Source organism: Indicator indicator, chromosome 21 (assembly GCF_027791375.1).
Source record: "Indicator indicator isolate 239-I01 chromosome 21, UM_Iind_1.1, whole genome shotgun sequence".
Taxonomy (NCBI): domain Eukaryota; kingdom Metazoa; phylum Chordata; class Aves; order Piciformes; family Indicatoridae; genus Indicator; species Indicator indicator.
The window spans coordinates 1,150,135-1,177,188 of NC_072030.1; the positions used below are offsets into that span (position 1 = coordinate 1,150,135).

The 27,054-nt window shown below is 58.1% G+C and overlaps 1 protein-coding gene across 1 annotated transcript; it reads left to right on the forward strand.

The window, feature by feature from the left end:
- The first annotated feature begins 678 nt into the window (after window positions 1-678).
- Window positions 679-26,088, forward strand: RASSF7 (Ras association domain family member 7). Its single transcript, XM_054390723.1, has 8 exons — window positions 679-691; window positions 10,330-10,440; window positions 10,994-11,910; window positions 13,339-13,507; window positions 14,355-14,477; window positions 15,653-15,661; window positions 17,792-17,887; window positions 25,790-26,088. The coding sequence occupies exons 1-8, from the start codon at window positions 679-681 to the stop codon at window positions 26,086-26,088; spliced, it is 1,737 nt and encodes a 578-aa protein (XP_054246698.1).
- Window positions 26,089-27,054: the final 966 nt, after the last annotated feature.

The following is a 27,054-nucleotide window of genomic DNA, read 5'->3' on the forward strand; positions in this document are numbered from 1 at the left end:
TGCCCAGGGACACATCCAGCCTGAGCTGCAATGGCTCCAGGGATGGAGCCTCAACCCCCTCCCTGGGCAGCCTGTTCCAGTGTCTCCCCAGCCTCACTGTGCACAACTTCCTCCTGAGCTCCAACCTAACTCTGCCCTGCTCCTTCCCAGTGCTGCTTTTGAAGCCTTCCTGGGGGGGCTGATGCTGCAGCAAAGCCAAAAGCTTGGGTGTAAGAAAGGTGAAGGGAAATGCCCACAGGTGGAGCACGGAGGGGGTGAGCTGCTTTTCCATCAGCCAAGCTGTGAGCCTCCCTCCCCTGAATCCCTGCCCAAGGGCATCACCCTGAGGCCCAGCCCCATCCCACCTCAAAGCCCTGGGCAGGCTTTGTGCCCAGCTCTTCCCACCCTTCTGGGCAGCATCCAGCCCCACCAGAACACCCTGGGCATGGTGCTGGGACTCTGTAATTGTGGGGAGGAAGTGGGGCAGGGGACTCCCAGGCCTCTATTTGGCTCTTAATGGGGGGTTGCTGGCGTGGTGCTCCTGGCTCTCCACAGCCCTGCCTCTCTGCAGGGTTCCCGCAAGAGGCCACATCTCCTCTGGGGTGCTGGGCACCCTGGTGCTGGGGCTGAGGGGACACTTCAGCTCTGGGGTGGTGCAAGCGTCACAAGACTTGGTTCTCCTGGTCTTGGCTCTTCAGTATGCTCTTGGGTGGTAAAAGCCCTTTTGAAACTTGGCTGTACCTTCTGTGGGTGCCAAGTGTGAGATGCCACCAGCAGGAGCTGCTGGCTAGCAAATCACCCTGCCCTCTGTGCCCTGCTGTGCCACACAGCTCCTTGTGCAGAGGGAGAAGAGCCAGGACCACTGTGGGCACCTGGTGTGCTGTGTCCAGCTCTGGAGGCTTCAGCATGGAGACAGGGAGCTGCTGGAGCAGGGCCAGAGGAGGCCACAGCAATGCTGGCAGGGCTGGAACCCTCTGCTGGGAGGCCAGGCTGAGAGAGTTGGGCTTGGGCAGCCTGCAGAGGAGAAGGCTCCAGGAGACCTTCTGGTGGCCTTGCAGTGCTTCAAGGGCTGAGCAGAAAGCTGGGGACAGACTTCTGAGCAGGGCCTGTGGGGACAGGCCAAGGGGGGATGGTTTGAAGTGCAAGAGGGAGCTGGAGAGTGGAGAGAAGGGAGAAATGTTTGCCCCTGAGGGTGGGGAGAGCCTGGCCCAGGCTGCCCAGAGAGGTGGGAGCTGCCCCATGGCTGGCAGCAGTGCAGGGCAGGTTGGTTGGGGCTGTGAGCAGCCTGCTCTGGTTGGGGATGTCCCTGCTGAGTGCAGGGGGGTTGGAGTGGATGAGCTTGGAAGGTCCCTTCCAGCCCAACCCAGGCTGTGGTTCTCTAAAGCATGACAGAGCCTGGGGCTGTTCTGGGCTGGGATCCATGGCCCAGCTCTGGTGAAGCTGCACCTTCAGGGGACCTTTGCAGTGGTTGTCCCTGGCCCCAGCTGTGCTTTCTCCAGCTGGAGGAGAAGATTTGAATCCACAAAGTCCTTTTGTGGTTTCAAAATGAGCAATTTCAGTCATTTGCTGATTTTTAGGGCTGGCTGTCAGACAGACTGTGGCAGGACAGGGAGAGGTGAATGGAGAACAGTAGGTGGACCAAGGACTATTATGGGCCAGCCCACACACTTGGGTGTGAATTAGAGCCCTGTGCCTGCCACTTCCTTGCCCCTGGGTGTTTGCAGCCACCTTGCATAAGAGCTGGTGGCTTTGATAGGCCTGGGGCAGCTTGCACACCCTCCCCGTGCAGGAGGAAGGGTGCAGAAGCCTCTCTGAGCTGTGACCACTCTGGCAGGACTTGTTTGTCACCTCCTGAGCTCCTTCAACCCCTGCCAGCTCTTCCTGCTGGGATGAAGCAACCCCTTTGCTGCCCCAGGCTGCAGCCCTGTGCCTGTGTCCTGCCCCCACGCTGCAGGAGGGGACAATGACCTCTTTGGTAGGTGTCTTCTGGGCTGCATGGCACCAGGTCAGGAGATGCTGTTCCTTCAGGAGCCTGGGGCCAGCACCCTCAGAATGGCACCATGGGAAGGTCCTGTGCTGCATGGCTGCAGTGGCAGTGCCAGCTGGGGGTGACCAGTCTGCTGCAGGTACAGCTCAGAGCTGTGGATGATCATCTCCATCCAGCATGGCACATGCCACTGAGCATGGCAAGAGCCCCAGCATCAACCCTTGCCATGGCTGAGCCCTGCCCAGTGTCCACCCCTTGGCCACAGCCTCCACCTTTCACCATGGCATCACCTTCTGGACTGGGATGGACATGGCAAGGAAAGCCCAGCAGGGCTGCTCTGTCCCTGCAGAGCTCCAGCCAGGGGTAGGTGATGCCAGTCCAAAGAAGGGACCCAAGGCAGGAGGACACTGAGTGTCAAAGTACTGGAGAGGGGTGTGGACCACAGCCTGTCCTCTCCAACCTGCTGCAGGGTGAGTGCCATAAAATCACAGTGTGTTAGGGGTTGGAAAGAACCTCTGGAGATCATCCAGTCCAGCCCCCTGCCAGAGCAGGGTCACCCAGGGCAGGGCACACAGGGATGCATCCAGCTGGGGCTTGAAAGCCTCCAGAGCAGGAGACTCCATAACCTCTCTGGGCAGCCTGTTCCAGGCCTCCAGCAGCCTCACACCCAAGAAGTTTCTCCTCATGCTGAGGTGGAACCTCCTGGGTTCCACTTTGTGTCTATTGCCTCTTGCCCTGTCAAAAGAGCCATCAGGAGGCTTTGGTTCCCTGTGGATCCTCTCCACACATGGGCAAGTTCCCTCTTCTCCCCTTGGGTGCCTGGAGCAGAGCCTGGTGCTGCAGCAGGGGGGAAGCATTAGCTAGGTGCTGGATGTGTCAGCACAGCAGCTGATTCAACAGGGTGAGTCACAGCCAGCCTGCAGCACAGAGATGGTGGCAGGGGACACTACTACCTTCCCAACACCACTTGCTGTTACCTCCCTTACTGGGCTTTCATTCACTTGTGTCTTCATACAGATGGGGTGAGCATCCCCCCAGCATGGGGCTGGGAGAGGAGCAAGGCTGGCAGCTGCAGAGCAAGAGTGCCCCAGAGGGATGCAGAGCTGCAGGTCCTCCAGGTGCTCCTTGGGTAGGGAGCTCCTCCCAGCCTGCTCTCAAGTGCAATTCATAGGTTCACAGAATGGGTTGGGTTGGAAGGGAGCTCAAAGCTCATCCAGCTCCAACCCCTGGCATGGGCAGGGACACCTCCCACCAGCACAGCTTGCTCAGGGCCTCATCCAGCCTGGCCTTCAACACCTCCAGGCAGGAGGCAGCCACAGCCTCCCTGGGCAACCTGTGCCAGTCTCTCCCCACCCTCCCTCTCAACAATTTCTTCCTCCTCTCCACTCTCACTCTCCCCTCTCCCAGCTCAAAGCCATTGTCCCTCATCCTGGCACTCCCAGCCTTTGTCCAAAGTCCCTCCCCAGCTCTCCTGGAGCCCCTTCAGGTACTGGAAGCTGCTCTGAGGTCTCCCTGGAGCCTTCTCTTCTCCAGCCTGCACAGCCCCAACTCTCCCAGCCTGGCCCCATAGCTCTATCTCTGAGGTTTGAGTCTATAACCCTACCCCCAGCCCAGCCCCTGGCTGCTCTCCTGCCTTTCAGCAGTCTGAACTGGGCTTGCTGGGAAGCCTTCCCCATGCTGCAGCTCTCCTGCCCTCTGCCAGGGGTGGACATAGTGAGGGGGGCAAGTGAACCCCAAAACCAGGTGAAACCTCAGCCCTGGTGGGATGCTCAGCTCAAAGCCTTCATGCTGGTCCCAGGTGGTGCTTGTGATGATCTCTGACAGAGGCATTTGGGATGCACCTGAGCAGTGCTGGAGGTGCAGCAGGGGTTGGGTGTCAGCTGGGTGCAGTCTTGGTGGATTTGCTCCTTACTGGAGATTTTTTGTGTGTGGCAAAATGTGGGAGAAAGGCACAAGGGGCAATGGGCACAAAGTGGAACCCAGGAGGTTCCATCTGAGCAGGAGGAGAAGCTTCTTTGGTGTGAGCCCTGGAGCAGGCTGCCAAGAGAGGTTGTGGAGTGTCCTTCTCTGGAGGCTTTCAAGTCCCACCTGGCTGTGTTCCTGTGTGCCCTGCCCTGGGTGCCCTGCTCTGGCAGGGGGCTTGGACTGGATGATCTCCAGAGGTCCCTTCCAAACCCCTCAGCATTCTGTGATCCTAAAGGCACAGTGTTTGCAGGCCTTGGCTGGAAGGAGCTGTCTCAGCTCCTCTGAGACGCCCTGGGAGGGCCCTGCTGGGAATCCCTGCAAACCAGTGCTGGTCCTCACTCCTGCCAGGAGACTGAGCAGTCACTGTTCTTGGCTGCTCATGTCTGATTTCAGGACCAGGGAGATGACTGAAGCCCTCCCAGTCCTGGCAGCCATCAGGATGGAGTTTGCAGGAGCTGCACTAAACGTGCATCCTCCAGCACAGGCAGAAATTCTCCTCCTCTTCCTCCTCTGCCTTCAAGCCTGGCAGCAGCAGGGAGAGGCTGAGGAGCCAAAATAAAGCTGCAAGCTCCACGATTGCTAATGGATTTGGTTTTATTATTAACTTGCTTGATTTATTTTTGATTTTTTTTTTTTTTTTTTTAGAGTCAGCACTTGAGATTCCAACTCCCCATCAGGAAACTTGGTGGAGTCGTGCTATGAATCATTCCCTCCCCTCAATTTTAGGACCCGTTGCTTGGGGAAGGCAGCAGAAAATTAGTCACTTAGTTAATTTGCTTCCAATCAAAGTCGTTTTTAAGAAGCCCTGGTGAAGCTGGGGAAGGGGAAGGGGGAGTAAGAATTAAAGGAGAGAGGCTTTTGGAAGTGCCCCTCAAGTCCTGCTGCCTGCAACCACCTGCTCACCACCATCCCCCGGCTGGCTTGGGGGCAGCCAGCAGGACCTGGCAGCTGCCCTGCTTTTGGGGTCATGGTCAATGTCACCACCTAGGGTGAGGCAACAAACAGAGGCAGCTGGAAGCCTGCCTGCTGCCAAGGAGCTCTTCTACCCCCTCTCCCCCCCAAAAAAGCCCTTTCTGCTCCCTGGTGGTGTAGTGAAGGCACCCACTGGTTAGCACAGGGGGGAGGGGAGGGCATGTTGGGAGCAACAAGACCCCCACCCTAGCTGCTGGGTTTTCAGGGATGATGGCAAAGGTCTGGGGAGGTGGTGCTGGGGATGAGGCGGAGGTTTGGGGCTGGTTGCCTGGTGGCTTTTTGGATTGTGGGTTTTGAAGCAGGGAGATGTTGTCCCCAGTCTCCCTCTGTGCCAACATGTGAGTTGTGGTGTGTGCCATGCAGGGACTGGGGGCTCTGAGGAGCATCTCTACCTCCCCCCAGATGAGGATGAGTTTAGTGGCTGTGGTGGTCTTAGGTAGGAGGTTGGACTTGATGATCTTAAAGGTCTCTTCCAACCAAAACAGCTCTGGTTCCATGAGCTGCCTTCATCCCATCCTCCAGGAGCTGAGGGCTTTGGGGAAAGAGGGGCAGCCAGGATGGGTTTGGGTGGGCTGGGGGACCTGGGCCTGTCCTGGGAAGGGACAAGGAGGGCAGGCAGAGCTGGGGGCATCCAGGATGGTTTTAGGTCGGCTTGGGGGCAGCCAGGCTGGGTTTAGTTGGTCTTTGGGGATGCTGAGCCTGTCCTGGGAAGGGACAAGGAGGGCAGGCAGAGCTGGGGGCAGCGAGGCTGGGTTTTGGTGGGCTTGGGGGAACTGAGCCTGTCATGGGAGGAGACAGGGAGAGCAGGGAGTAGCCCCCAGCAGCCCACTGCAAGAGGGCAGATAACAGCCCATACCTGGCAGGGAGCTGGGGGGTGGGGGTGACCCCCAAAACCCTTAGAGTTCCAGCAAGCAATCGGTCAGCAGGGGACCCTCTGTGCTTGCAGGGGCTTGGGGAAATGATAACAAAACTGATTGGATTGGGGGCTGCTGGGGGATGCAGCCGGGAGGGAAGGGGCTCCCCAGCTGCTTTGCTGGGGGGGAGGAGGGAAGGTTCTCCCCATACCCAGAGGCAAGCTGGCCGCCACCACTCCCAGCTTTTTGGCAGGGCGTGCGGTGCGCTGGCTGCCGGTAAATGATTGCCAGGGTGGCCAGCCCGGGCGGGGCTGGGGGTTGGTGCTGGGTTTGAACCCAAACAGGTGCCCGGGACTGGTGTGCCGGTGGCCATCCCGCTCTTGCTTGCCGGCGGCGCTGGGCACCCGCTGGAGCTCTGTGGCCAGGTGAGGCTGAGCGATGCAGCTCCACCCTCTGGGTCGCTTCTCCTTCCTCATGCCCAAGCTCCCGACCCTCCCCGTGGCGTCTGGGGAGAGGAAGTGCAGTTCAGTGCCAGCCACAGCCCTGGCTGGGGTCAGGGTGGTGCCCCCCCCTCCCGGATGTGTTTCCAGCCCGAGGGTGGTGCTGGGGTGGCAGAGCCAGGGGGAACGGTGGCTTTGGGGTGAGCTGGGTGGTGCCACGGCAGTGCCTGGACTTTGCTCTGTGCCGGGGGCCGGTGGCAGCCTTGAACGCACAGTGGAGGGAGCAGTGCCAAAAGGCAGCTTTGGAACGAATCAGGGCTAAGCCCTGCAAATTTGGGTGGGTTGGGCTCGTGGGGAGGTTGGCTGAGCCCAAGGTGCCCTTCACCCCTGCCAGTTTTCCCTAGCTGCCCAGCCAAGGCAAACAGGAGCTGGGAGCTATTCGCCCCTGTGCCCCCACGTGGGGTTTGTGTCCACGTTTTGGAGGTGGGCACAGGGGTGGCACCACAGGCCCTGGCAAGCCATGAGGAACGTCCTCACCAAGCCCTATCTTCCCTGGTTTCACCTTTCTCCCAGCATGGCTCAAAAGCTGTGGTAGTTTCAGTCCTGTGTCTGGGGGAGCCTCCCTTTGATTACGCAAGCAGACACAACAAAACAAGCCAGAAATGAGGTCTGACCTGAGGTCAGCTCCCTGCAAGTTGGAGCTGAGGGTTGGAGAGGCTGTGAACAGTCAGGTTAGGCTGGGGAAAATGGTTTGGGACCCTCTGGATGGAGGACCTGAAGATTTCCTACATGTAGATGGTGTTTAAGACCTGTTTGACGTCTTTGTCAGTGATGTGGACAGTGGCATTGAGTGCACCCTCAGCAAGTCTGCTGGTGACACCAAGCTGTGTGGTGCAGGGGACTCACCTGAGGGCAGGGATGGCATCAGAAGGATGTTGACAGGCTGGAGAAGTGGGCCAGGGACAACTGCATGAGGTTCAGAAAGTCACTGGGCAAGGTCCTGCAGCTGAGTACAAATCCAGGCTGGGTGCAAAGTGGGTTGGGAGCAGCCCTGAAGGAAAAGCCTTGGGGGTGTTGGGTGCTGAGCAGCTCCCCAGGAGCCAGCAGTGCCCTCCTGCAGCCCAGCAGGCAGCTGTGTGCTGGGCTGCAGCCAGAGGAGTGTGGGCAGCAGGGCAGCAGAGGGGATTCTGCCCCTGGGCTCTGCTCTGCTCACAGCTCACCTCCAATCCTGCCTCCAGCTCTGCTGTCCCCAGCAGCAGAAGGACACAGAGCTGCTGGAGAGAGTCCAGAGGAGGCCACAAAGATGCTCCAAGGGCTGGAGCAGCTCTGCTGTGAGCACAGGCTGAGGGAGCTGGGGGTGTGCAGCCTGCAGAAGAGAAGGCTCCAGGGGGACCTGAGAGCTGCCTGCCAGGACCTGAAGGGATCCTGCAGGAAGGCTGCAGAGAGACTTTTGCTGAGGGTGTCTGGAGCCAGGCCAAGGGGGAATGGTTTGAAGCTGAGGCAGAGCAGGGTTAGAGTGGAGCTGAGGAAGAAGTTCTTGAGTGTGAGGGTGGTGAGACTCTGGCACAGGTTGCCCAGGGAGGCTGTGGCTGCCTCCTGCCTGGAGGTGTTGAAAGCCAGGCTGGATAAGGCGTGGAGCAACCAAGGTTGAGAGGTGTCCCTACCCATGGCAGGGGGTTGGAACTGGATGAACTTTAAGGTCCTTTCCAACCCAAACCATTCTATGAATCCTCCACCTGGGGCTTTCAGACAAGGCTGAGGGTAGAAGAAGCAGGATTGCAGGGGTGGAAAAGCTGCATCTTGGTCTGCAGGCTGTTTGAAAACCCCAGAAGCTCAAACCTTTGGGTTCTTCACAGCCTGTGCTGCCTTGCTTACAGTTCTGTATGTTATTTTTAAGACTCTCACAGTTGCTGAGCTGCTGGCAGAGACAGGAGCTGCTGTGCCTGGGCTACTGGGTGTGAGTTGAAGGCAGAAATAACCACGAGTGGGAAACTGACTGGAGCCCAGTGCTGGGCACAGCCTTCCCCAGCAGCCCAGGCTTCCCCCTGGGCGTTCCTGCCTCAGCCCCCTCCCAAACCCCACCTTTGACCACGTTTTTGTGCAGAAAAAGGCTTTCTTGGGGTATCTTCATCCCTTTGTGATAAACTAAGGTGGAGGTCAATAGGTTAAAAGGTGCATTGGCTGCACTTCCTCTCAACAGCCCTGGGCAAGGCTGGGCAGCTGCTGCTTCCTCCCCACATTTTCCAGTGTGGGTTGGAAAGTGCCCTGGTGCCACACTGCCACATGGTCAGAGAGGGCAGAGAATCATAGAAGGGTTTGGGTTGGAAAGGACCTTAAAGACCATCCAGATCCAACCCCCTGTCATGGGCAGGGACACCTCCCCCCAGCCCAGCTTGCTCAGGGCCTCATCCAGCCTGGCCTTCAACACCTCCAGGCAGGAGGCAGCCACAGCCTCCCTGGGCAACCTGTGCCAGTCTCTCCCCACCCTCACTCTCAACAATTTCTTCCTCCTCTCCACTCTCAATCTCCCCTCTCCCAGCTCCAAGCCATTGTCCCTCATCCTGGCACTCCCAGCCCTTGGCCAAAGGCCCTCCCCAGTTCTCCTGAAGCCCTTCAGGTACAGGAAGCTGCTCTGAGGTCTCCCTGGAGCCTTCTCTTCTCCAGGCTGAACAGCCCCAACTCTCCCAGCCTGGCCCCACAGGGGAGATTCTGCAGCCCTCTGATACTGGGGTGAAAGCCCAGCAGTGGTCACAGCAGAAATCACCTGGACATCATCCTCTGGGCATGGTGTGGGCACACAAAGCCCTTCAGTTCCCTCCAGAGGAAGACGAGGACCTGCTGCCCAGGCATCAGCAATAAACAAACCCAAAAAAAGAGAGGAGGGGAGGAGGGGGTTGGATTTGGGGTTTTTTTTGCAGCTGATGATCGGGGTTTGAGTAATATCAACAGGAATGGACAGGGAGAACTGCAGAGATGGATGGATAGATTGGATAGGTGGATGGATTGGATTGGATGGATGGATGGGTGGATGGATTGAATGGATGGATTGGATGGGTGGATTAGGTGGATGGATTGGGTTGGATGGATGGATGGATTGGATAGATGGATGGGTGGATTGGATGGATGGGTGGACTGCATGGTTGGATGGATGGATGGATTGGATGGATGGGCGGATGGATTGGATAGATGGATGGGTGGATTGGGTGGATGGATTGGGTTGGATGGATGGATTGGATGGGTGGATTAGGTGGATGGATTGGGTTGGATGGATGGATGGATGGATGGGATGGGTGGTTTGGATGCATGAATTGGATGGATGGGTGGATTGTATTGGATGAATGGGTGGATTGGATGGGTGGATGGATTGGATTGGATAGGTGGATGGATTTGATGGGTGGATGGGATTGGATGAATGGATGGATTGGGTGGATGGATTGGATTGGATGGATGGATGGGTGGATTGGACAGATGGATGGATGGATTGGATGGGTGGATGGATTGGATTGGACAGATGGGTGGATTGGATGGATGGATGGGATGGATGGATTGCATGGGTGGATTGGATGGATGGATGGATCAGATGAGTGGATGGATGTGTGATTTGGGTAGATTGGGTGGGTGGGTGGATTGGGAGGATGGATTAGATGAGTGAATTGCATGGGTGAATTGGATGGATGGATCAGATGAGTGGATGGATGTGTGAATTGGGTGGCTTGGATGTATGGATATATGGATTGGGTGGATTAGGTGGACGGGTGGATTGGTGGAATGGATCCAGATGGGTGGATGGATGTTTGGATTGGGTAGGTTGGATGAGTGGATCAGATGAGTGGATGGATGTGCAGATTGGGTGGGTTGGCTGAGTGGATGAATGGATTGGGTGGGTGGATTGGATTGGATGGGTGGATTGGCTGGATGGGATGGATGGGTGGACTGGAAGGGTGGGTTGGATGGATGGATAGGATGGACAGGTAGATGGATGGATGCTGGCATTAAAGATGATTTAATGACACCACTCTTACAGGGCCTCATTAGGAGGTGCCTCATTAGGAGCTTGGGATGCAAACGTGGTTTCTCCTCTCCCTGCATGCAGCCTGTCCTGCAATGACCCAGCGTGCCTGAGGCCCGGCAGACGCAGGGATGGAGCTGAAGGTCTGGGTGGATGGGATCCAGAGGGTTGTCTGTGGTGTCTCGGAGCAAACCACCTGCCAGGAAGTGGTCATCGCCTTGGCACGGGCCATGGGTGAGCCATCCCCACCTGCTGGGGTCCCTTTGTGGGTGCAGGCATCCGCGTGGCCCATCTGCAGTGCTTGCCTGGAAGGGGAGACCTTGGGTGGGCGTGGGTCACGCTCTGGCATGGGTGGGGGTTCTGCTCTGGGGTGGGTGTGGGTCATGCTCTGGGGGGGATGGGGGTCCTGCTCAAGGGTGGATGTGGGTCACGCTCTGGGGGAGATGGGAGTGGGTTGCACTCTAGGGGGATGGGGGTCCCGCTCTGGGGTGGGTGGGTGTGGGTCATGCTCTGGGGTGGGTGTGTGTCCTGCTCTGGGGTGGATGGGGGTCGCGCTGTGGGGTGGATGGGTGTGGGTCCTGCTCTGGGTGGATGGGGGTCACGCTCTGGGGTGGATGGTGGTTACGCTCTGGGGTGGATGGGGGTTCCCCTCTGGGGTGGGTGGGTGTGGGTCCCACTCTGGAGTGGGTGGGGATGTCACCAGTCGCTGCCCAGGGGACACACAGCCTCAGCACCCAGCTGCTGTCCGTGGCTTGCTTCAGCTGAGCTCCTCCCCTCCGCCCTGCAGGTCAGACCGGCCGCTACGTGCTGGTGCAGAGGCTGCGGGAGAAGGAACGGCAGCTGCTGCCCCTGGAGTGCCCCCTGGAGTCGCTGGCCAAGTGTGGGCAGTATGCCAACGACGTCCAGTTCGTCCTGCGCCGCACTGGCCCCAGCGTGGTGGAGAGACCCTCCTCAGAGGGCGCCCCCCAGGCCCCCGAAAGGACGTTCATCCGTGCCAGCCTGCCCATCAAGCCCAGGCTGGCAGGCATGGATCTGCCCCGCTCCCGGGAGCCCAGGAAATCCATGACCTTCAACTTGGGCCCTACAGGCTCTGCTGACCTCTTGGCCATGACCCGCTGGAGGCACCAAACCCGGGAAGGGCTGGAGCTGGAGGGCGGGGGGGCAGCGCAGCCCTCCAAGGAAGAGCTGTTCCGGAGGGTGCTGCGGCAGCAGGAGCAGCTGCACTCCCTGGAGGCGCAGGGGGACAGCCTGGAGACCGACCTGCGGCTCTGGGAGCGTGAGCGGGCGGGCGGGCAGGAGGAGGAGGAGGAGGAGGAGATCCTCTACCTGGAGCAGCTGGTGCGGAGGAACGAGACGGAGCTGGGCGAGGAGGAGTTCTGGCAGAGCGAGCTGCAGCTGGAGCAGGAGTGCGAGCGGGAGCGGCAGCAGCGCGTCCGCAGCCTGCGTGCCAGCCTGCAGGAGTACACCCAGCGCATCCGCGAGCTCAGCGCCCGCACCCAGGCCCTGCAGGACCAGATCCAGTGGGAAATGGCTGAGAGGGCCAAGAGGGGCAAGGAGCCCCCCGTGCCTGGCCCGGCGGAGCTGGAGGACATGGCTGCCAAGATGAAAAGGGACCTGGAGGCCAAGGTGAAGCAAGGCAACCAGCTGGAGAGCAACCTGGCCAGCGTGGAGAAGGCCCTGGAGGAAGCTGAGAGGAACCTGCAGGTAGATAGGGCTGGGCTGAGCAGCACCCATGGGGTGGTGGCACACTTGGGATGGGATCACAGAATCACTCAGGTCGGAGCAGAGCCTCAGGATCACCAAGTCCAGCCCAGAACCCTACTCTGCAAGGGTCACCCCTAAACCATAGCCCCAAGCACCACATCCAAACCACCTTGAAACACCTCTGGGGGTGGTGACTCCACCACCTCCCTGGTAAGCACATTCCAGTGCCTGACCACTCTCTACAGGAAAAAATGTTTCCTACTGTCCAGTCTAAACCTACCCAGTGGCAGCTTGAGGCTGTTGCCTCTTGTTCTGTCACTAATTACCTGTGAGAAGAGACCACCAACCCCTCCACAACCTCCTTTCAGGGAGCTGTAGACAGCAGTGAGGTCTCCTGTCAGCCTCCTCTGGGATGGGACCAGCTTCCTAGCAGTCTGGAGTTGATGGGTTGAGTGGGGTTGGTCATGTCCCACCTGGCTGCTGTGGTAGTGACTGCTGTTGGGGACACAGCACCACTGAGCCACCCAGCACATAGGCTCCCCCCAGCGTCCTCCATGTCAGATGCAGCTGGGCTGGGGCCGGGGCCTCTGCTGGCTGGTGCAGGTGGATCTCAGCATCACCCTGCTCCGGTGGGGCTGCAGCAGATGGTCCATGCATGCAGTCGGTGGCATTGGCACAGAGCTCAGTGCCAGCTTGGATAAGGAAGCCCTGGAGGTGGATGGTGTAGGGCCACTTGGTGCCTGTGCACAGATCCCTCCCACCACACAAGATGTACAGGGACCCCCATGGTGGGGACCTGCAGGGTGTAGAGATGGCAGCTGTGAGCCTGAGCCCCTGGCTCGCCTGTCCTGGCCTCGGCAGCATGGAGGAGTCCAGCTACTGTTTGACACCCACTCTTCGGGGAAGCCGAAGGGAGCAGCTTTTGGCCGGGCAGGCTGCGGGAGCTGCCATGCGTTCAGCTCCTCCTCAGCAACTCACGGCCAGCGCCTCCCCGCACGGCACAGCCGCAGCTTGCCGGCTGCCGGCACCCTCTGCTGGAGACGCAGCAGAGCAGGGCTGTGCCCAGCGCCATCCCTTCCCCGTGCCCAGAGCTTCCCTGTGCCCATCCCTACCCCATGCCCAGCGCCATCCCTTCCCTGTGCCCATCCCTTCCCCATGCCCATCCCTACTCCATGCCCAGCGCTATCCCTTCCCTGTGCCCAGCGCCAGCCCTTCCCTGTGCACAGCTCAGGTCCTCGGAGAGGGGCAGCTGAGCCCCAGTACCCCCCGAGGTCCCCTCCACCAGCTCTAGCAGGGTGACCCCATGTTGGGGGAGCCACCCTAGGAATGGGTGCCAGGGGAGCAGCCCTAGGGTGGGTGCCAGCTGGCTGTTGGGGCACAGCAGGAGGCTCACCCTGTGCCCCCCTCCCCATGGTGTGTGTTTTGCAGGCCCAGACCCAGGAGCTGGAGGAGTTAAACAAGGAGCTGAGGCAGTGCAACCTGCAGCAGTTCATTCAGCAGACAGGGGCCACGGTCACCGTCCTGCAGGCCAGGCCCGACCAGGATGCCCAGCCAGAGCCTGGCCCACGCCAGCTGCCAGCCTGCCGGAGAAACGGAGGTCAGCAGGCTCCATGGGACCCCTGCCCGCTCCCTGCCACCCCTGCCTGCTCCCTGCCTCCCCTCCATGGGGCACAGCACCCCCTCTGTGGGGGTCCCCCCCAAAACCAGTCCAGGGTGCTGAGGTTAGGCAGCAGGGATGGGCTTTTGTTGCTGGCACCCAGTCCCTCACCACCCTCACCAGGGTGGTCTCTGGGGTGTGCCAGTCCCCAGGCTCCTCCTCCTTCTCCTCTTCCTCCCCAGGGAAGCCTAGAGGCTGCTCATAGCTAGCATCAGAGGCTGCCTTGCTGCTTTTGTGGCCAGGGTGGCTGCAGGGAGCTTCCCTTCACAGCACAGCTTTGTGCCACCAAAAAGCAGGTGGCCAATGACTAGCACCAGCCCACGGGGCCTGAAGGCTGGTGGGGACTGGCTCTGGGCACCCATGACCTCTGTGCATGACAAAGGAAGGGCAAGCATGGTGCCATCCTCATCCTCACATGGTGCCATCCATCTCCTCATATGGTGCTATCCACATCCTCACATGGTGCCATCCACACCCTCACATGGTACCATCCACACCCCCATGTGGTGCCATCCTCATCCTCGAGGGGTCCCATCCACATCCTCACATGGTGCCATCCACCTCCTTGCCATCCACCTCCTCATGTGGTGCCATCCACCTCACATGGTGCCATCCACGTCCTCCCAGGGATGAGAGGCAGTGGGGCAGTGGCTGTCATGAAGGGCACAGGAGAAGCCAGGGACCCACTTCCCTCCAGGGCAGCTGGGGAGGGTGCTGAGTCTGCCCTGCTGCTGCAGCCATGCCCACTGAGCCCAGCCTGAGCCAGGCCTTTTGCCCTGTTCTGTAGGTTTCCCTCCCAGCTCGGCCACCGACTCACCGCCCCGGGCCAGCGCCGAGCAGCTCCTCAGCCATCCCAGGACCCTGCTGGAGCCCCTGGTGCCCAGCCTGAACCCCGAGGGTGTGTACAGCCGCGGGGCCCTGGCACGGGAAGCAGGGAGAGGCTTCTGCTGCCCACAGCGGGCAGGGGGAGCAGGCAGGCAGAGCTATTTCCAGAGGCCGTGAGGGAGAGCAGAGCTGGCACCAGGGCAGCCCCCACGCTGCTGCCAGTGGCTCGCAGCTGCTGCTCTTGCTCTGCCTGGTTGGGAGCTGCGGAGGAGGTTCCTCAGCCTTGCTCCTGCTGCCTCGTGTGCCCCCAAGGCTGGGTAAGACCTCCCTGGGGTTGAGATGGCAAAGATTTAATAGAACGGAATCCCAGCCTGGGTTGGGCTGGAAGGAAGCTTCAAAGCTGATCCGGTCCAAGCCCTGCACTCAGCAGGGCCATCCCCAACCAGAGCAGGCTGCTCACAGCCCCAACCAACCTGCCCTGCACTGCTGCCAGCCATGGGGCAGCTCCCACCTCTCTGGGCAGCCTGGGCCAGGCTCTCCCCACCCTCAGGGGCAAACATTTCTCCCTTCTCTCCACTCTCCAGCTCCCTCTTGCACTTCAAACCATCCCCCCTTGGCCTGTCCCCACAGGCCCTGCTCAGAAGTCTGTCCCCAGCTTTCTGCTCAGCCCTTGAAGCACTGCAAGGCCACCAGAAGGTCTCCTGGAGCCTTCTCCTCTGCAGGCTGCCCAAGCCCAACTCTCTCAGCCTGGCCTCCCAGCAGAGGGCTTCCAGCCCTGCCAGCATTGCTGTGGCCTCCTCTGGCCCTGCTCCAGCAGCTCCCTGTCTTTCTTAGGCTGAGAGCCCTGTTTGGTTCCCATCTTTTACAGAAGTCACATCTGCTCCATTTTGAGGACCACTTCACCCCCACACCTTTTCTGTGTCCCATGACAACTTTTTCCACCACATTTTTGTTTGCAGCTAAAGCAAACTCTGCTATTCCTGGCCACCATGGTGATGCCACCTGCATCCCACCCACACCACTGTCCCCTCAGCAAAGCACTACTTGCCACCACCTCATAACCCCAGAGCTTCATCCCCATCTCACCACATCCTTCACCATCTGCATGTCCATCTCCCAACCCAGGCTTTCTGCTTGCCTGTGTCCAATTTTCCATTCCTCTTTGTCTCCTCACAACCATCACAGTCAAACTCCTGGAGAGGGTCCAGAGGAGGCCACCAAGGTGCTCAGAGGGCTGGAGAACCTCCCCTGTGAGGCCAGGCTGGGAGAGTTGGGGCTGTTCAGCCTGGAGAAGAGAGGGCTCCAGGGAGACCTCAGAGCTGCATTTCAATATCTGAAGGGAACCTACAGGAAGGCTGGGGAGGGACTTTTGCCAAGGGCTGGGAGTGCCAGGATGAGGGACAATGGCTTGGAGCTGGGAGAGGGGAGATTGAAAGTGGAGATGAAAGAGAAATTGTTGGCAGTGAGGGTGGGGAGAGACTGGCACAGGTTGCCCAGGGAGGCTGTGGCTGCCTCCTGCCTGGATGAGGCCCTGAGCAAGCTGGGCTGGTGGGAGGTGTCCCTGCCCATGGCAGGCGGTTGGAACTGAATGAGCTTTGAGCTCCCTTCCGACCCAACCCATTCTGTGATTCTCTGACTCTCTGGACCTCAAGGAGGTTGTTTTGTCTTCTCTTGCAGTTGTATCAACCAGGCAGAGCATCTGGAGGTAGAAGGGCCCAGCCAGCAGAAGAACCTTGCAAGTGTACATGTACAAATAAACCCTATGAGATAGAGATATATATAGAGAGAGATATATAAAAAAATATTTTTTACTGCTTTATATCATGGATGGATGTGGACAGAGTATTTTTTACAGACTGTAAGTTCAAACCAGCAACCAATGACCCAGAGCAGCCCTCATCCCCCACCCATGGACGCCCACCACCACCTTCTACTCTCCTAAGTGCTTTCGATTCTCAGCAGCTCTTTGGTGCTCTCACCCCTTCAGAAGACCCTCTTTGAAGTTGCCCTTGCTCTGGAGCAGAGCCACAGCTGGATGGAGCAAGTTCTTACAGCACCTGGCTGCAGGGTGTGGGAGCCTCACAAAGACCTCCGTCACCACCCACACACCAGGCACAGGAACAGCTGCAGGACAACTTTCTGCCCCCCCTCCCTTCTTTTTTTAATCACTCTTAAGAATCCTGTAGTAGAACCTCCTCCACTGTGCCATGGACCAGGCTTTGAGGCAGCAGGGGGCTTGGGTTTTTTTCTTAAACCCACTGAATTTTCCACCTTGCTTCTAAGAGGAGAAAGCAGCAGAAGCAGCCCTCAGCCACCGGTGAGGCAGGGAGGGAGCGGGACCCGGACGGTGACACTTCACTGCTGCTTCACTCCATGGCCAGTACCTGCTCTTGGGTGTTCTTCACCAGTCCTAGTGGATTGCCTTGGGTTTGGAACTGCAACAGCAGAGAGTGCTTTGGGGAGGAGCTGGCTTTGCCCAGGAGGTCCCCGAGCAAAGAGCGTGGCCTGGGCACGGTGCCTGCCGCGGAGCCCTCTGTGCCGCGCCTTCGGTTTCCAATAAAGCTTTGGGAAAGGCTTTGAGCCAAGCCAGTCTAAGCCTGCTGCTGTGGCCCTGGGCCAGCTGTCCCCACCAGCTGCTGGTGGCAGGGGGCAGGTCACAGAATCACAGAACCAACCAAGTTGGAAAAGACCTCAGAGATCAGCAAGTCTAACCTATTACCTAACACCTCCAGACAACTAACCCCTGGCTCCAAGTGCCACATCCAAGCTTTTCTTGAATACCTCCAGGGATGGTGACTCCACCACCTCCCTGGGCAGCACATCCCATGGCCAATTACTCTTTCTGGGAAGAACTTTCTCCTCACCTCGAGCCTAAACTTCCCCTTGGCACAGCTTGAGACTGTGTCCTCTTGTTCTGGTGCTGGGTGCCTGGGAGCAGAGCCCAACCCCCACCTGGCTACAACCTCCCTTCAGGTAGTTGTAGAGAGCAATGAGGTCTGCCCTGAGCCTCCTCTTCTCCAGGCTGAACACCCCCAGCTCCCTCAGCCTCTCCTCACAGGGCTGTGCTCCAGACCCCTCCCCAGCCTCATTGCCCTTCTCTGGACATGTTCAAGAATCTCAATGTGCTTTTTAAACTGAGGAGCCTAGAACTGGCCACAGCACTCAAGGTGTGGTGTAACCAGTGCTGAGGATAGGGGAAGGAAAAGGTCCAAGGTGTTTGCCCACCTCAAGCCCCCTCCCCTGCATTTTTCCCGGCCCTCTCTTTTCCTTCACCAAACAAAAGCTGTTATGTATTTTATGCCCATAGGCAGCCTCCCCACAGGCTGCTCTGCTGCTGCTGGATGTTTGGGATTTTTTTTTTTTCCCTCCTTCTCAAATCACAAAGTGCTTTCCCTCCAGCAAGCATCTCCAGCCAGAGGTTGGCCATCTCCTGGATGAAACATGGCAGTGTTTTAATAATGCACAGCAGCAGCACAGAGCATTCTAGGACAGGAGGCAAATGGAAGGGATGGTGCAGGGCTGCAGATCAGAGCAGGTAGGAGAGCTGGGAGGATGAGAACCGTATGGAGTTCAGCCAGGGCAGGTGTAAGGTCCTGCAGCAGTACAGGTGAGAGGTGACCTGCTGGAAAGCAGCTCCACGGAGGAGGACTTGGGAGTTCTGGGGAACAACAAGCTCCCCTTGAGCCAGCAATGTGCCCTCATGTCCTGGGGTGCATGAAGAAGAGTATGGCAAGGAGGGCAAGGAAGGTTCTCCTATCCCTCTACTCTGCACTAGGCAGGCCATATCTGGAGTATTGTGTCCAGGTCTAGGCTCTCTCAAGAGAGACAGGGAACCGCTGGAGAGAGTCCAGGGAGGGTACAAAGCTGCTGAGGGGCCTGGAGCAGCTCTGGGAGGAGCAAAGGCTGAGAGCCCTGGGGCTGAGAGCCTGCAGAAGAGCAGCCCCAGAGGGGAGCTGAGCAATGCTCAGCAAGAGCTAAAGGAGCTGTGGGGGGCAAGAGGCTGGGGCCAGACTCTGCTCAGTGGTGCCCAGGGACAGCACAAGGGGCAAGGGGCACAACTGGCAGCCAGGAGGTTCCATGTGAGCAGGAGGAGAAAGTTGTTTGGTGTGAGGGTGCTGGAGGCCTGGAGCAGGCTGCCCAGAGAGGTTGTGGAGTCTCCTTGTGTGGAGAGCTTCCAACCCCCCCTGGGCATTGTGCTGCTGGGCAAGCTGCTGTGGGTGCTCTGCTGGAGCAGGAGATTGGACTGGATGAGCTCCAGAGGTCCCTTCTAAGCCCAGCATGCTGGGGTTCTGTGTAAGGGAGAAAGCTCCCATCCACCTTCAAGCCTCTCCAGCTGCACCTGGATAACCACAAGCAAGAACATGAGCTCCTGCTCTCTATAACCATCTCCCCTGAGGCTCTGCTGGGCTCCAGCCCCTGGATGAATGCCCCTTGCAAAGCTGCTTTTTCTGGTGCCACCTTAGCCCAGCAGGTTGGTCAAGTGCCATGGAAGGATTGAAGCCTGCTTGGCTGGCTGGTGTGCCTCTGGTTGTGACTGCAGAGTGGCAGCAGCAGAGGTGACGTTTCACAGGTGTCTTTTTTTGAATTAGAAGGGTGAGAGGTGTCCCAGGTGAACCTCATGAGGCTCAACCAGAGAAAGGACAGGGTTCTGCAGCTGGGCTGGAACAATCCTCACTGTCAGTACAGGCTGGGGGAGGAGGGGATAGAAAGCAGCCCTGAGGGAAAGGACTTGAGGGTGCTGGTGGTGAGAAGCTGGACAGGAGCAGGCAGTGCGAGTACGGTTCTGGAGCCTCTGTTCCAGGAAGGATCTGGAGGTGCTGGAAGGTGTCCAGAGAAGGGCCACGAGGAGGAGCAGAGGGCTGGAGCTGCTCTGCTCTGGAGACAGCCTGAGAGAGTTGGGGTTGTGCTGCCTGGAGAGGAGAAGGCTCCCAGGAGACCTTCTGGTGGCCTTCCAGGATCTGAAGGGGGCTCCAAGAAAGCTGGGGAGGGACTTTTGAGGGTGTCAGGGAGTGATAGGACTGGGGGGATGGAGCAAAAGTAGAAGTGGGGAGATTGAGATTGGCTCTTAGGAAGAAGTTGTTCCCCATGAGGGTGGTGAGAGACTGCCACAGGTTGCCCAGGGAGGTGGTGGAAGCCTCATCCCTGGAGGGTTTTGCAGCCAGGCTGGATGTGGCTGTGAGCAACCTGCTGTGGTGTGAGGTGTCCCTGCCCATGGCAGGGGGTTGGGACTGGCTGAGCCTTGAGGTCCCCTCAGTTCTATGATTCTTCAGCCAGGAAGGAGACAGAAAAATGGTTGGACTCTGATCTTTTTTTTTTTGTGCCTTGCTTGTGCTTGTTTATTTATTTCTGTGGATTATTGTCCATTCCTCACCTCCCAGCAGCACCCACTTGCTTTGGTGGGATCAAACCAAACCAAAACAACCACCCCAAATCCCTAACTAAGAATAAAACCCACTCAATCCTGAACTAAACAGCTAGGTTTTTATTCATTGTAAAAATGCAAAAGGGTTCAGCTGCTGCCTTTTGGCTGAGGCTGTGTGGGATGGAGGTGGTGGAAGGGAAATGGGGTAGAGGGTGGGAGCAGCATCACTCAGAATCCAGCATGGCCTTGGGGGAGAGGGCAATGGCTTGAGGGCTAAATTTCTGTCTTCAGCTGGATGGGGAATTTTCTTTTTGGTTTTAGAGGGAGAGCTTCTAAAGCAGCAACCAGGTTTGGGAAGGTAGTAAATGAGTTTAATTAACTCCTCTCTCCCCCCCCCACCCCCCCACAGGGGGGGTGGGGGGGGGGAGAGAGGAGTTAATTAAACTCATTTATTACCTTAGGACCAGCCCCCACCATGCTTGACCTATATTCCTCCCCCCACATTATTTAACTGAGGCTCAATACCTGCCCTGCTTTTCTCTCCTCTAAAGGCTGTGTCAATAATACATTTCTGCCATTGAATATTTTATTGATGGGTTTTGCTTTTCCCCTCCCCCCCTCTCTTTCCCACTCCCCTCTCCCCTTATTCCCATTTCAGGAGCCTGCCTGATTGTTGCTAATTAAAGTTTGATGCCCTGGGAGAAGCCTTTTTTTTTTTTTTTTTTTTTTTGGATAGAGGAGGGGGGGAGGGGGTGGTGATGCTGCCCTTTTCTAGGCCACTCTTGCTTTGTTTTCAGCTCCTTGGTGGGGTTTTGCCCTCAGAAGAACAAATATATACTGGGGAGGGAAGAGGCTTGGAGGAGAGGCAGGGATCCATCCATGGTGGCTGAGTTGAGTCCCCCATGGCCCTGCCAGGCAGCTTCATCCTTCCCTCCAGCATCTGGGAATGGGCTTCAGGGCTTCTGCCTCCTCCCCACCAGCTTCAGTGCCACTCAAAAATGATGAAGCAGAGGTTAGAGCTGGGTTTTGGTTTTTTTTTTTTCCCTCTGGTGAACAGACCCAGCAGCCTTTAAATAAAATAAACCTGCAGGTCCTGCCAGCACAAAGCAGGAAAGTCCTTTGGTCACCTCCAGCCTCCCTGGGGGCTCTTTCTCCTCTCTGCCCTCTCCAATTATTTCATTCTTTTTGAATAGTGCCTAAGAACAATAGCTCCCAGCTCCTCACCTGCCATCATTCTCCTCCTCCTCCTAACCATCCTAGGTTCTACTCCTCCTGACCATCCTAGATTCTACTCCTCCTAACCATCTTAGATTCTACTCCTCCTGACCATCCTAGATTCTACTCCTCCTGACCATCCTAGGTTCTACTCCTCCTAACCATCTTAGATTCTACTCCTCCTGACCATCCTAGATTCTACTCCTCCTAACCATCTTAGATTCTACTCCTCCTGACCATCCTAGATTCTACTCCTCCTGACCATCCTAGGTTCTACTCCTCCTAACCATCTTAGATTCTACTCCTCCTGACCATCCTAGATTCTACTCCTCCTAACCATCCTAGGTTCTATTCCTCCTAACCATCCTAGATTCTACTCCTCCTAACCATCTTAGATTCTACTCCTCCTGACCATCCTAGGTTCTACTCCTCCTAACCATCTTAGATTCTACTCCTCCTAACCATCTTAGATTCTACTCCTCCTGACCATCCTAGGTTCTACTCCTCCTAACCATCCTAGATTCTATTCCTCCTAACCATCCTAGGTTCTACTCCTCCTAACCATCCTAGGTTCTACTCCTCCTAACCATCCTAGAAGTAGCAGCACCCATAATGCAGCTCAGATTGGACATGAGGAATAATTTCTGCCCTGAGAAGGTCATCAGACCCTGGGACAGGCTGCCCAGGGCAGTGCTGTCACCATCCCTGGGAGGGTTTAAAAACTGTGAAGATGTGGTACTGTGGAACATGGGTTAAGAATAGACATGGTAGAGGTAGAGAAGGATTGGACTTGATTTTAAAGGGCTTGGCCACAATTCTGTGCTTGTGTGACATGGGTTAGTGGTGACCTGGGAGTGCTGGGTTAATGGTTGGACTCAATGATCATAGAATCACAGAAGGGTTTGGGTTGGAAGGGACCTTAAAGCTCATCCAGTCCAACCCCCCCTGCAGTCAGCAGGGACATCCCCCACTAGATCAGGTTGCTCAGAGCCCTGTCCAGCCTCACCTTCAATATCTCCAGGGATGGAGCCTTAACCATGTGGAAGGGACCTTCAAGCTTCCAGTCCATGGGCAGGAACACCTCCCACCAGCCCAGGTTGCTCAAGACCTCATCCATCCTGACCTCAAACACCTCCAGGGATCCAGCAAGATCTGAAAGGTCTTTTCCAACCCAAATGATTCAGTGATCAGCCTTGGTGTCTTCTGCAGCCAGCAGCCCAGCACTGCCCCAGGCCAGCCCCATTTCACCAGCAGGGAACAGCTGCAGACACCTAAACACCCCCAGCTCACAGATGTGAATCTCTGCAAGTTCCTCAAGGCTTTGAGAGTTGTGGGGTTTTTTTTCCCACCCTCTGAACTTCCTCCTGAGTGCCAGAAGGGTTTGTGCTGCCTCCCAGCCCTGGGCTTTGGCAAGCAGCTCTCCCAGCAGAGGCTGCAGAAGCAGTTACATAAGGGAAGGTGTGAAGGGCTTGGAGGAGCTCTGCTCCCCATGCCACCACTGATGCTCTGCTGCCTGCTCCTGGGTCAGGCACTGCAGATGGGGCAGAGAAAGAGTGAAGCAGCTGGCATGGCCATGCAGGGAGCCTGGTCTGCTGTCCCTTGCTGTGGCTCAGAGGGTGAAGGCTGAGCACAACTCTACCTTGCCCTGGAAAAGAGTAAAAAAAAAATAAATATAAAAATATATAAATCATAAAATGCTGAAGCAGCAGAGGATCCTGGGAATTTTTCTTGTTTATGGATGAGCAACTTTCTCTCCCCACGGAAGCTCCTGCCAGCAGAAATATCTCTTTTTTTTTTTTTTTTTTTGCTTTTTTAGGAGCTATTATATAAGTCCCTGCTCACATTCAGCTAACTGACTTCCTCTTAAACAATTGATGGCCTCCTATTCCTCGGGGGCCAGCTTGCTCCTCCAGTGAGGCTCACCCTGCAGGACCTGCCCCCAGCACACCTCACCCAGGAGCTGCGCCAGGCCCTTCCCTGCGCTCTGCGGAAGCCTTGGGGCTGCTCCCTGCCCTCTGCCAACAGCTGCAACCAGAGAACACAACCTTGGGGCAGCACACAGAGTCCCTGGCACTGCAATGGGTCTGATGTTCAGCACCTGCTCCTCCTCTGAGAGACACCCCAGCCTCGCCCCAAAACCCTGGCAGCACAGAAGGCCAATGGCAGCCTGGGCTGCATCCAAACCAGCGTGGCCAGAGATGGAGAGAGAGGATCCTGCCCCTCTGCTCTGCTCTGGGGAGACCTCACCTGCAGGGCTGGGTTCAGGTCTGGAGCCCTCAGGACAGGAAGGAGATGGACCTGCTGGAGAAGGCCACCAAAACGATCAGGGGGTTGGAGCACCTCTGCTGTGAGGCCAGGCTGAGGGAGCTGGGGGTGTTCAGCCTGGAGAAGAGAAAGCTCCAGGGAGACCTAATAGCAGCCTGACAGTACCTGAAGGATGGAGACAGACTGCAGTGGTAGGACAAGAGGCAATGGTTTCAAAGGAGAGGGGATTTAAACTGGCTGTTAGGAACAAGTTCTTTATCATTCCATGAATATTAGCTTTGAGCAAGAGCTTTTAGCACCCCTGTCACCAGGCTAAGCACCACCATCTGCATCTCTTTATTAGCTCCTAAAAGACACAAAATTAGAGGACACCTGAGCTCTGGTGAACTGCATAAATTCAGAGAATGGGTTGGGCTGGAAGGGACCTTAAAGTTCCAACCCCATGCCATGGGCAGGTACACCATCCACTAGCCCAGGTTGCTCAGGTGGCCTTGAACACCTCCAGGCAGGAGGTATCCACAACCTCCCTGGGCAACCTCTTGCAGTGTCTCCCCACCCTCACTGGCAAGAATTCCTTTCCAGTCTCTAGTGGGTCTTGGGCAGGGGTGAAGACACCAGCACTCACTGGGGTTTCTGCTGGAGGCTCAACCAGGTCACTCCCTGCCACTCTCTTTTTTTGAGCCACCTTCACTGGCCACAGAGGCAAACCAAGGGCTGGGAGGCACAGGGCATGCAGCACACAATGAGCCATGCCAGTGGGAGGGCACAGCCTGGCTCTCCAGCCCTGGCTGATGGGAAAAAGCATCCAAACACTGGTTTTGCACTATTTATTGAAGGCTTCAGGTGACAGCACAGCAGGTTAGGTTTGAATCACACCACAGGAATGTTAAAAACAGGAATTGAGCTGGATGCCCCCTCCCTGCTAACTGGAGACAGACACAGACCAAGCAAACACAAACAAACTTCACCTCAGCCCTTGCCTTGGCTTAGTGGAGCTGAACAGGATGGGTCTGTAGGCAGCAGGAAGTTGGAAGCGTCCATATCCACGGCACTGCTGGTGAGAACTGGGACAAGTCTTGCCAGGTGACCTGCAGAGCTGCTTCTGCCAGCAGCATCTCCAGGGGATGGTCATCCAGCAGCACAGGCCCAAGCACAGGGCTGCTGCTTCAAGGAGAAACAGAGCAGCTTCACTGGCAGACACAGGGTGTCATGTTAGAGTGGGCTGGGTTAAACCAGGACACAGGTTTGCCAGCTGTGAAATGGGGGTGGGACACACAGGGTGGGGCTTCAGGTTCAGCTCACAAGACACACTCACACACAAGTGGATTTTGCACCAGCTTCCCCTTCTTCCTGCTCTCCACATGGCTACACCCTGCTCAGGACCAGCAGTGGGAAGATGCTGTAGGGGCAGGAAGGGAGAAGAGAAACCTTCCAGGGCTCAGAGAGCTCCAAACTTGTGCCCTCCCAGCCACCAAAAAGGGTCCATTTGGTTTCTGAACAAACAAGGAAGCAGCTTTGGTACAGGCAGGTGGTTCTCCTCTCTTTGCAGCATGTCTGAGCACCCCAGGCTCACCCAGTCTGTGCAGGACACCGAGAAAGCTGATTTTTCTCGTGGAAGAGCAGATGCTCCTCTGGGACCAGAGGGAGAAACCAGAAATGAGCTCAAGCAGGGGAGATGGGGATAGGCAAAACTGCTCCAGGACAGACTTCAGACTGCTCTGCCTTCTGTGCATTTAACTACTTGCTGACCACAGCACTGTTACTTCCTTCAGATCGAGCCTTTGCAGTGGTCCAGGGCTACTCATGAGCAGCCCAAGAAAGAAGAGGAAGGATTACCTGAGCCCTTTTTGGGGATCTCAGCCAGCTGCAGTGACTTCTACCTGGTTATTATGAGGTTAAGCTGCTGCTGAACCTCCACTGTGCTTCCAAACAAGACACTTCAACTACTCAGCTTCTTCACTCACCCAAAGATCGCACAGGAGAAGTTTGGAGGAGAAGCAGCCTGCCTCGTCACTTCCTCTGCCTCCAGTGACAGCCACCCCAGGCGGCAGGAGGAGTCCCTGCCCAGCTGCCTCCCTGCCCAGCTGCCTCCCTGCCCCTCGGGGCCATGAAGTCAAAGTGCCCAGTGTGACATCACGGCATGATGCCAGCGCCCAGCCGGGCCTGGGGGACTGATGGAGCCCTGGCAGAAGCAGCAGAAAGCACCAAGCAAAGGTTGGGGATTAGGATGAGAAGGAGAACAGGGAGGAGAAAGGAAAGGGAAGCTCGTTTCTACGTCTCATTTAACAGACCAGAGGTGACTCATCCCGAGCAACACCGGGCACCGGCTCTGTTAGCACACCCTTAGCAATAGCAGCTCACTTAGTCACTGACTGGGTAGCAAGATGTCACCAGCTGGGACGAAGCTTCTCCTCAACTTGGTGTAGAGTCTGCAAGAGCTCAGTGACTTTGGAGATGAGCAGGGAGGAGAGAAGCCCCCACACCATCCCTCCTGGGTGACTCCACCACCACCGCGGCCTGATCCACTCGCTTCCGTGCCCGCTGGACGTACCCAGCCCGGCTGCCAGGAGCAGGAGGTCTTCTCCCGCTCTGGGTGACCGCGGGATGCTACCGGCTGCACGTCGCGGAATCACCGGGCCGCGGAGGAGAAGGCGCTGGAGGCAGGACAGCGGTGCTGGATGAAGGAGCACGCCGGAGCCCCTCACCTGGGTGGCGGGGCAGGGGTGTAGGCGTCGAGGAGTCGAGGCATGGGGTCCGTAGCATCAAGGAGCGGATCCGAAATGCGGAGGAGAGGATCGGTGGCGTCGGGGCGCGGCACCAGCGGCCGCCCAGCGATGTCCGAGGAGCAGGTTAGCCGCTGTCACACGCACAGTGGAGTCGCCGAGAGCACAATGTGCGTTAGTCAGTGGCTCACCTGCTCCTGGAGGGTGACACGGAGGGGGCGGCGGGACCCGCCTGCAGCACAGCAGACACCGGGCAGTGTGAACGGAGTTCAGGGAACGGGGAATCGCGCTCCGGCACCCAGGGTTGGCAGCTCCCAGAGCCCATCCCTCCCCCGGGACGGGCCCTCCCCGTGCCACCTCATGCCCGGCTGCACCCCGCCGTGCCCGGGGCGGGGGCTCCCTTCCCGCCGCTCACCTGTGCTCCCGCCGCTCTCCAGCGCTCCCCCCGCCGCCGCCGCCGCCGCCAACTTCTGGCTCTGCCCCGGCCCGGCCCACGCCGCGCGCCACAGCCCACGCCCCGCCCCCCGCGCCTCACCAGCCAATAGAGACGCCGACCGACCGACCGCCGGCCCCGCCCCCGCGCCGCAGCTCCCAATGGCGGCTCAGGGTGCGCCCAGTGGCTCCGCCATTGGGCGGACCCTGAGCCGCCATTGGGCGCAGCGGCGCGGGGCGTGGTGAGGCCGGCGGCGCGGGGCCCCCCCCGGGGCCGTGACAGCGGCGGGCGCGGCGCGTTCGCTTCTGCACGTCGCTGCTGCGGGGAGGAACCATTTGTACCTGTTGAGCCGCCGCCGCCTCCCGCGTTCTCCGCCCCGCCGGACCCCCACCTCCCGCCCATCCCCGCCTCGCCGCAAGCCGCCGGCCGCCAGCGGCACCCTCCCTGCCCGGCTGCGCTGCCCGCTGGCAGCCCCATCCCCACCGGAGCTTGGCTGCCCCCCCTTCTCCTCCCGTTCTCTCCCCATCGTCCCAGTCCCGCCCCCGCCGCAGCCCGGCCCATGGTACAGTCCGCCGGGGCCGTGCCATCAGGGCAGTGTCGGGGCGCACGTAGGCGGTGCGGGGAGGTGGAGCGGGGGGGGGGGGAAGTTGGAAGCGGGCGGGAC

Coding starts and splice junctions, on each gene's coding strand:
- RASSF7 (XM_054390723.1), top strand. Junction 10,441..10,993: donor CGCCTTGGCACGGGCCATGG/GTGAGCCATCCC, acceptor TCCGCCCTGCAG/GTCAGACCGGCCGCTACGTG. Junction 17,888..25,789: donor AGAGCATTCTAGGACAGGAG/GCAAATGGAAGG, acceptor GGACGTACCCAG/CCCGGCTGCCAGGAGCAGGA.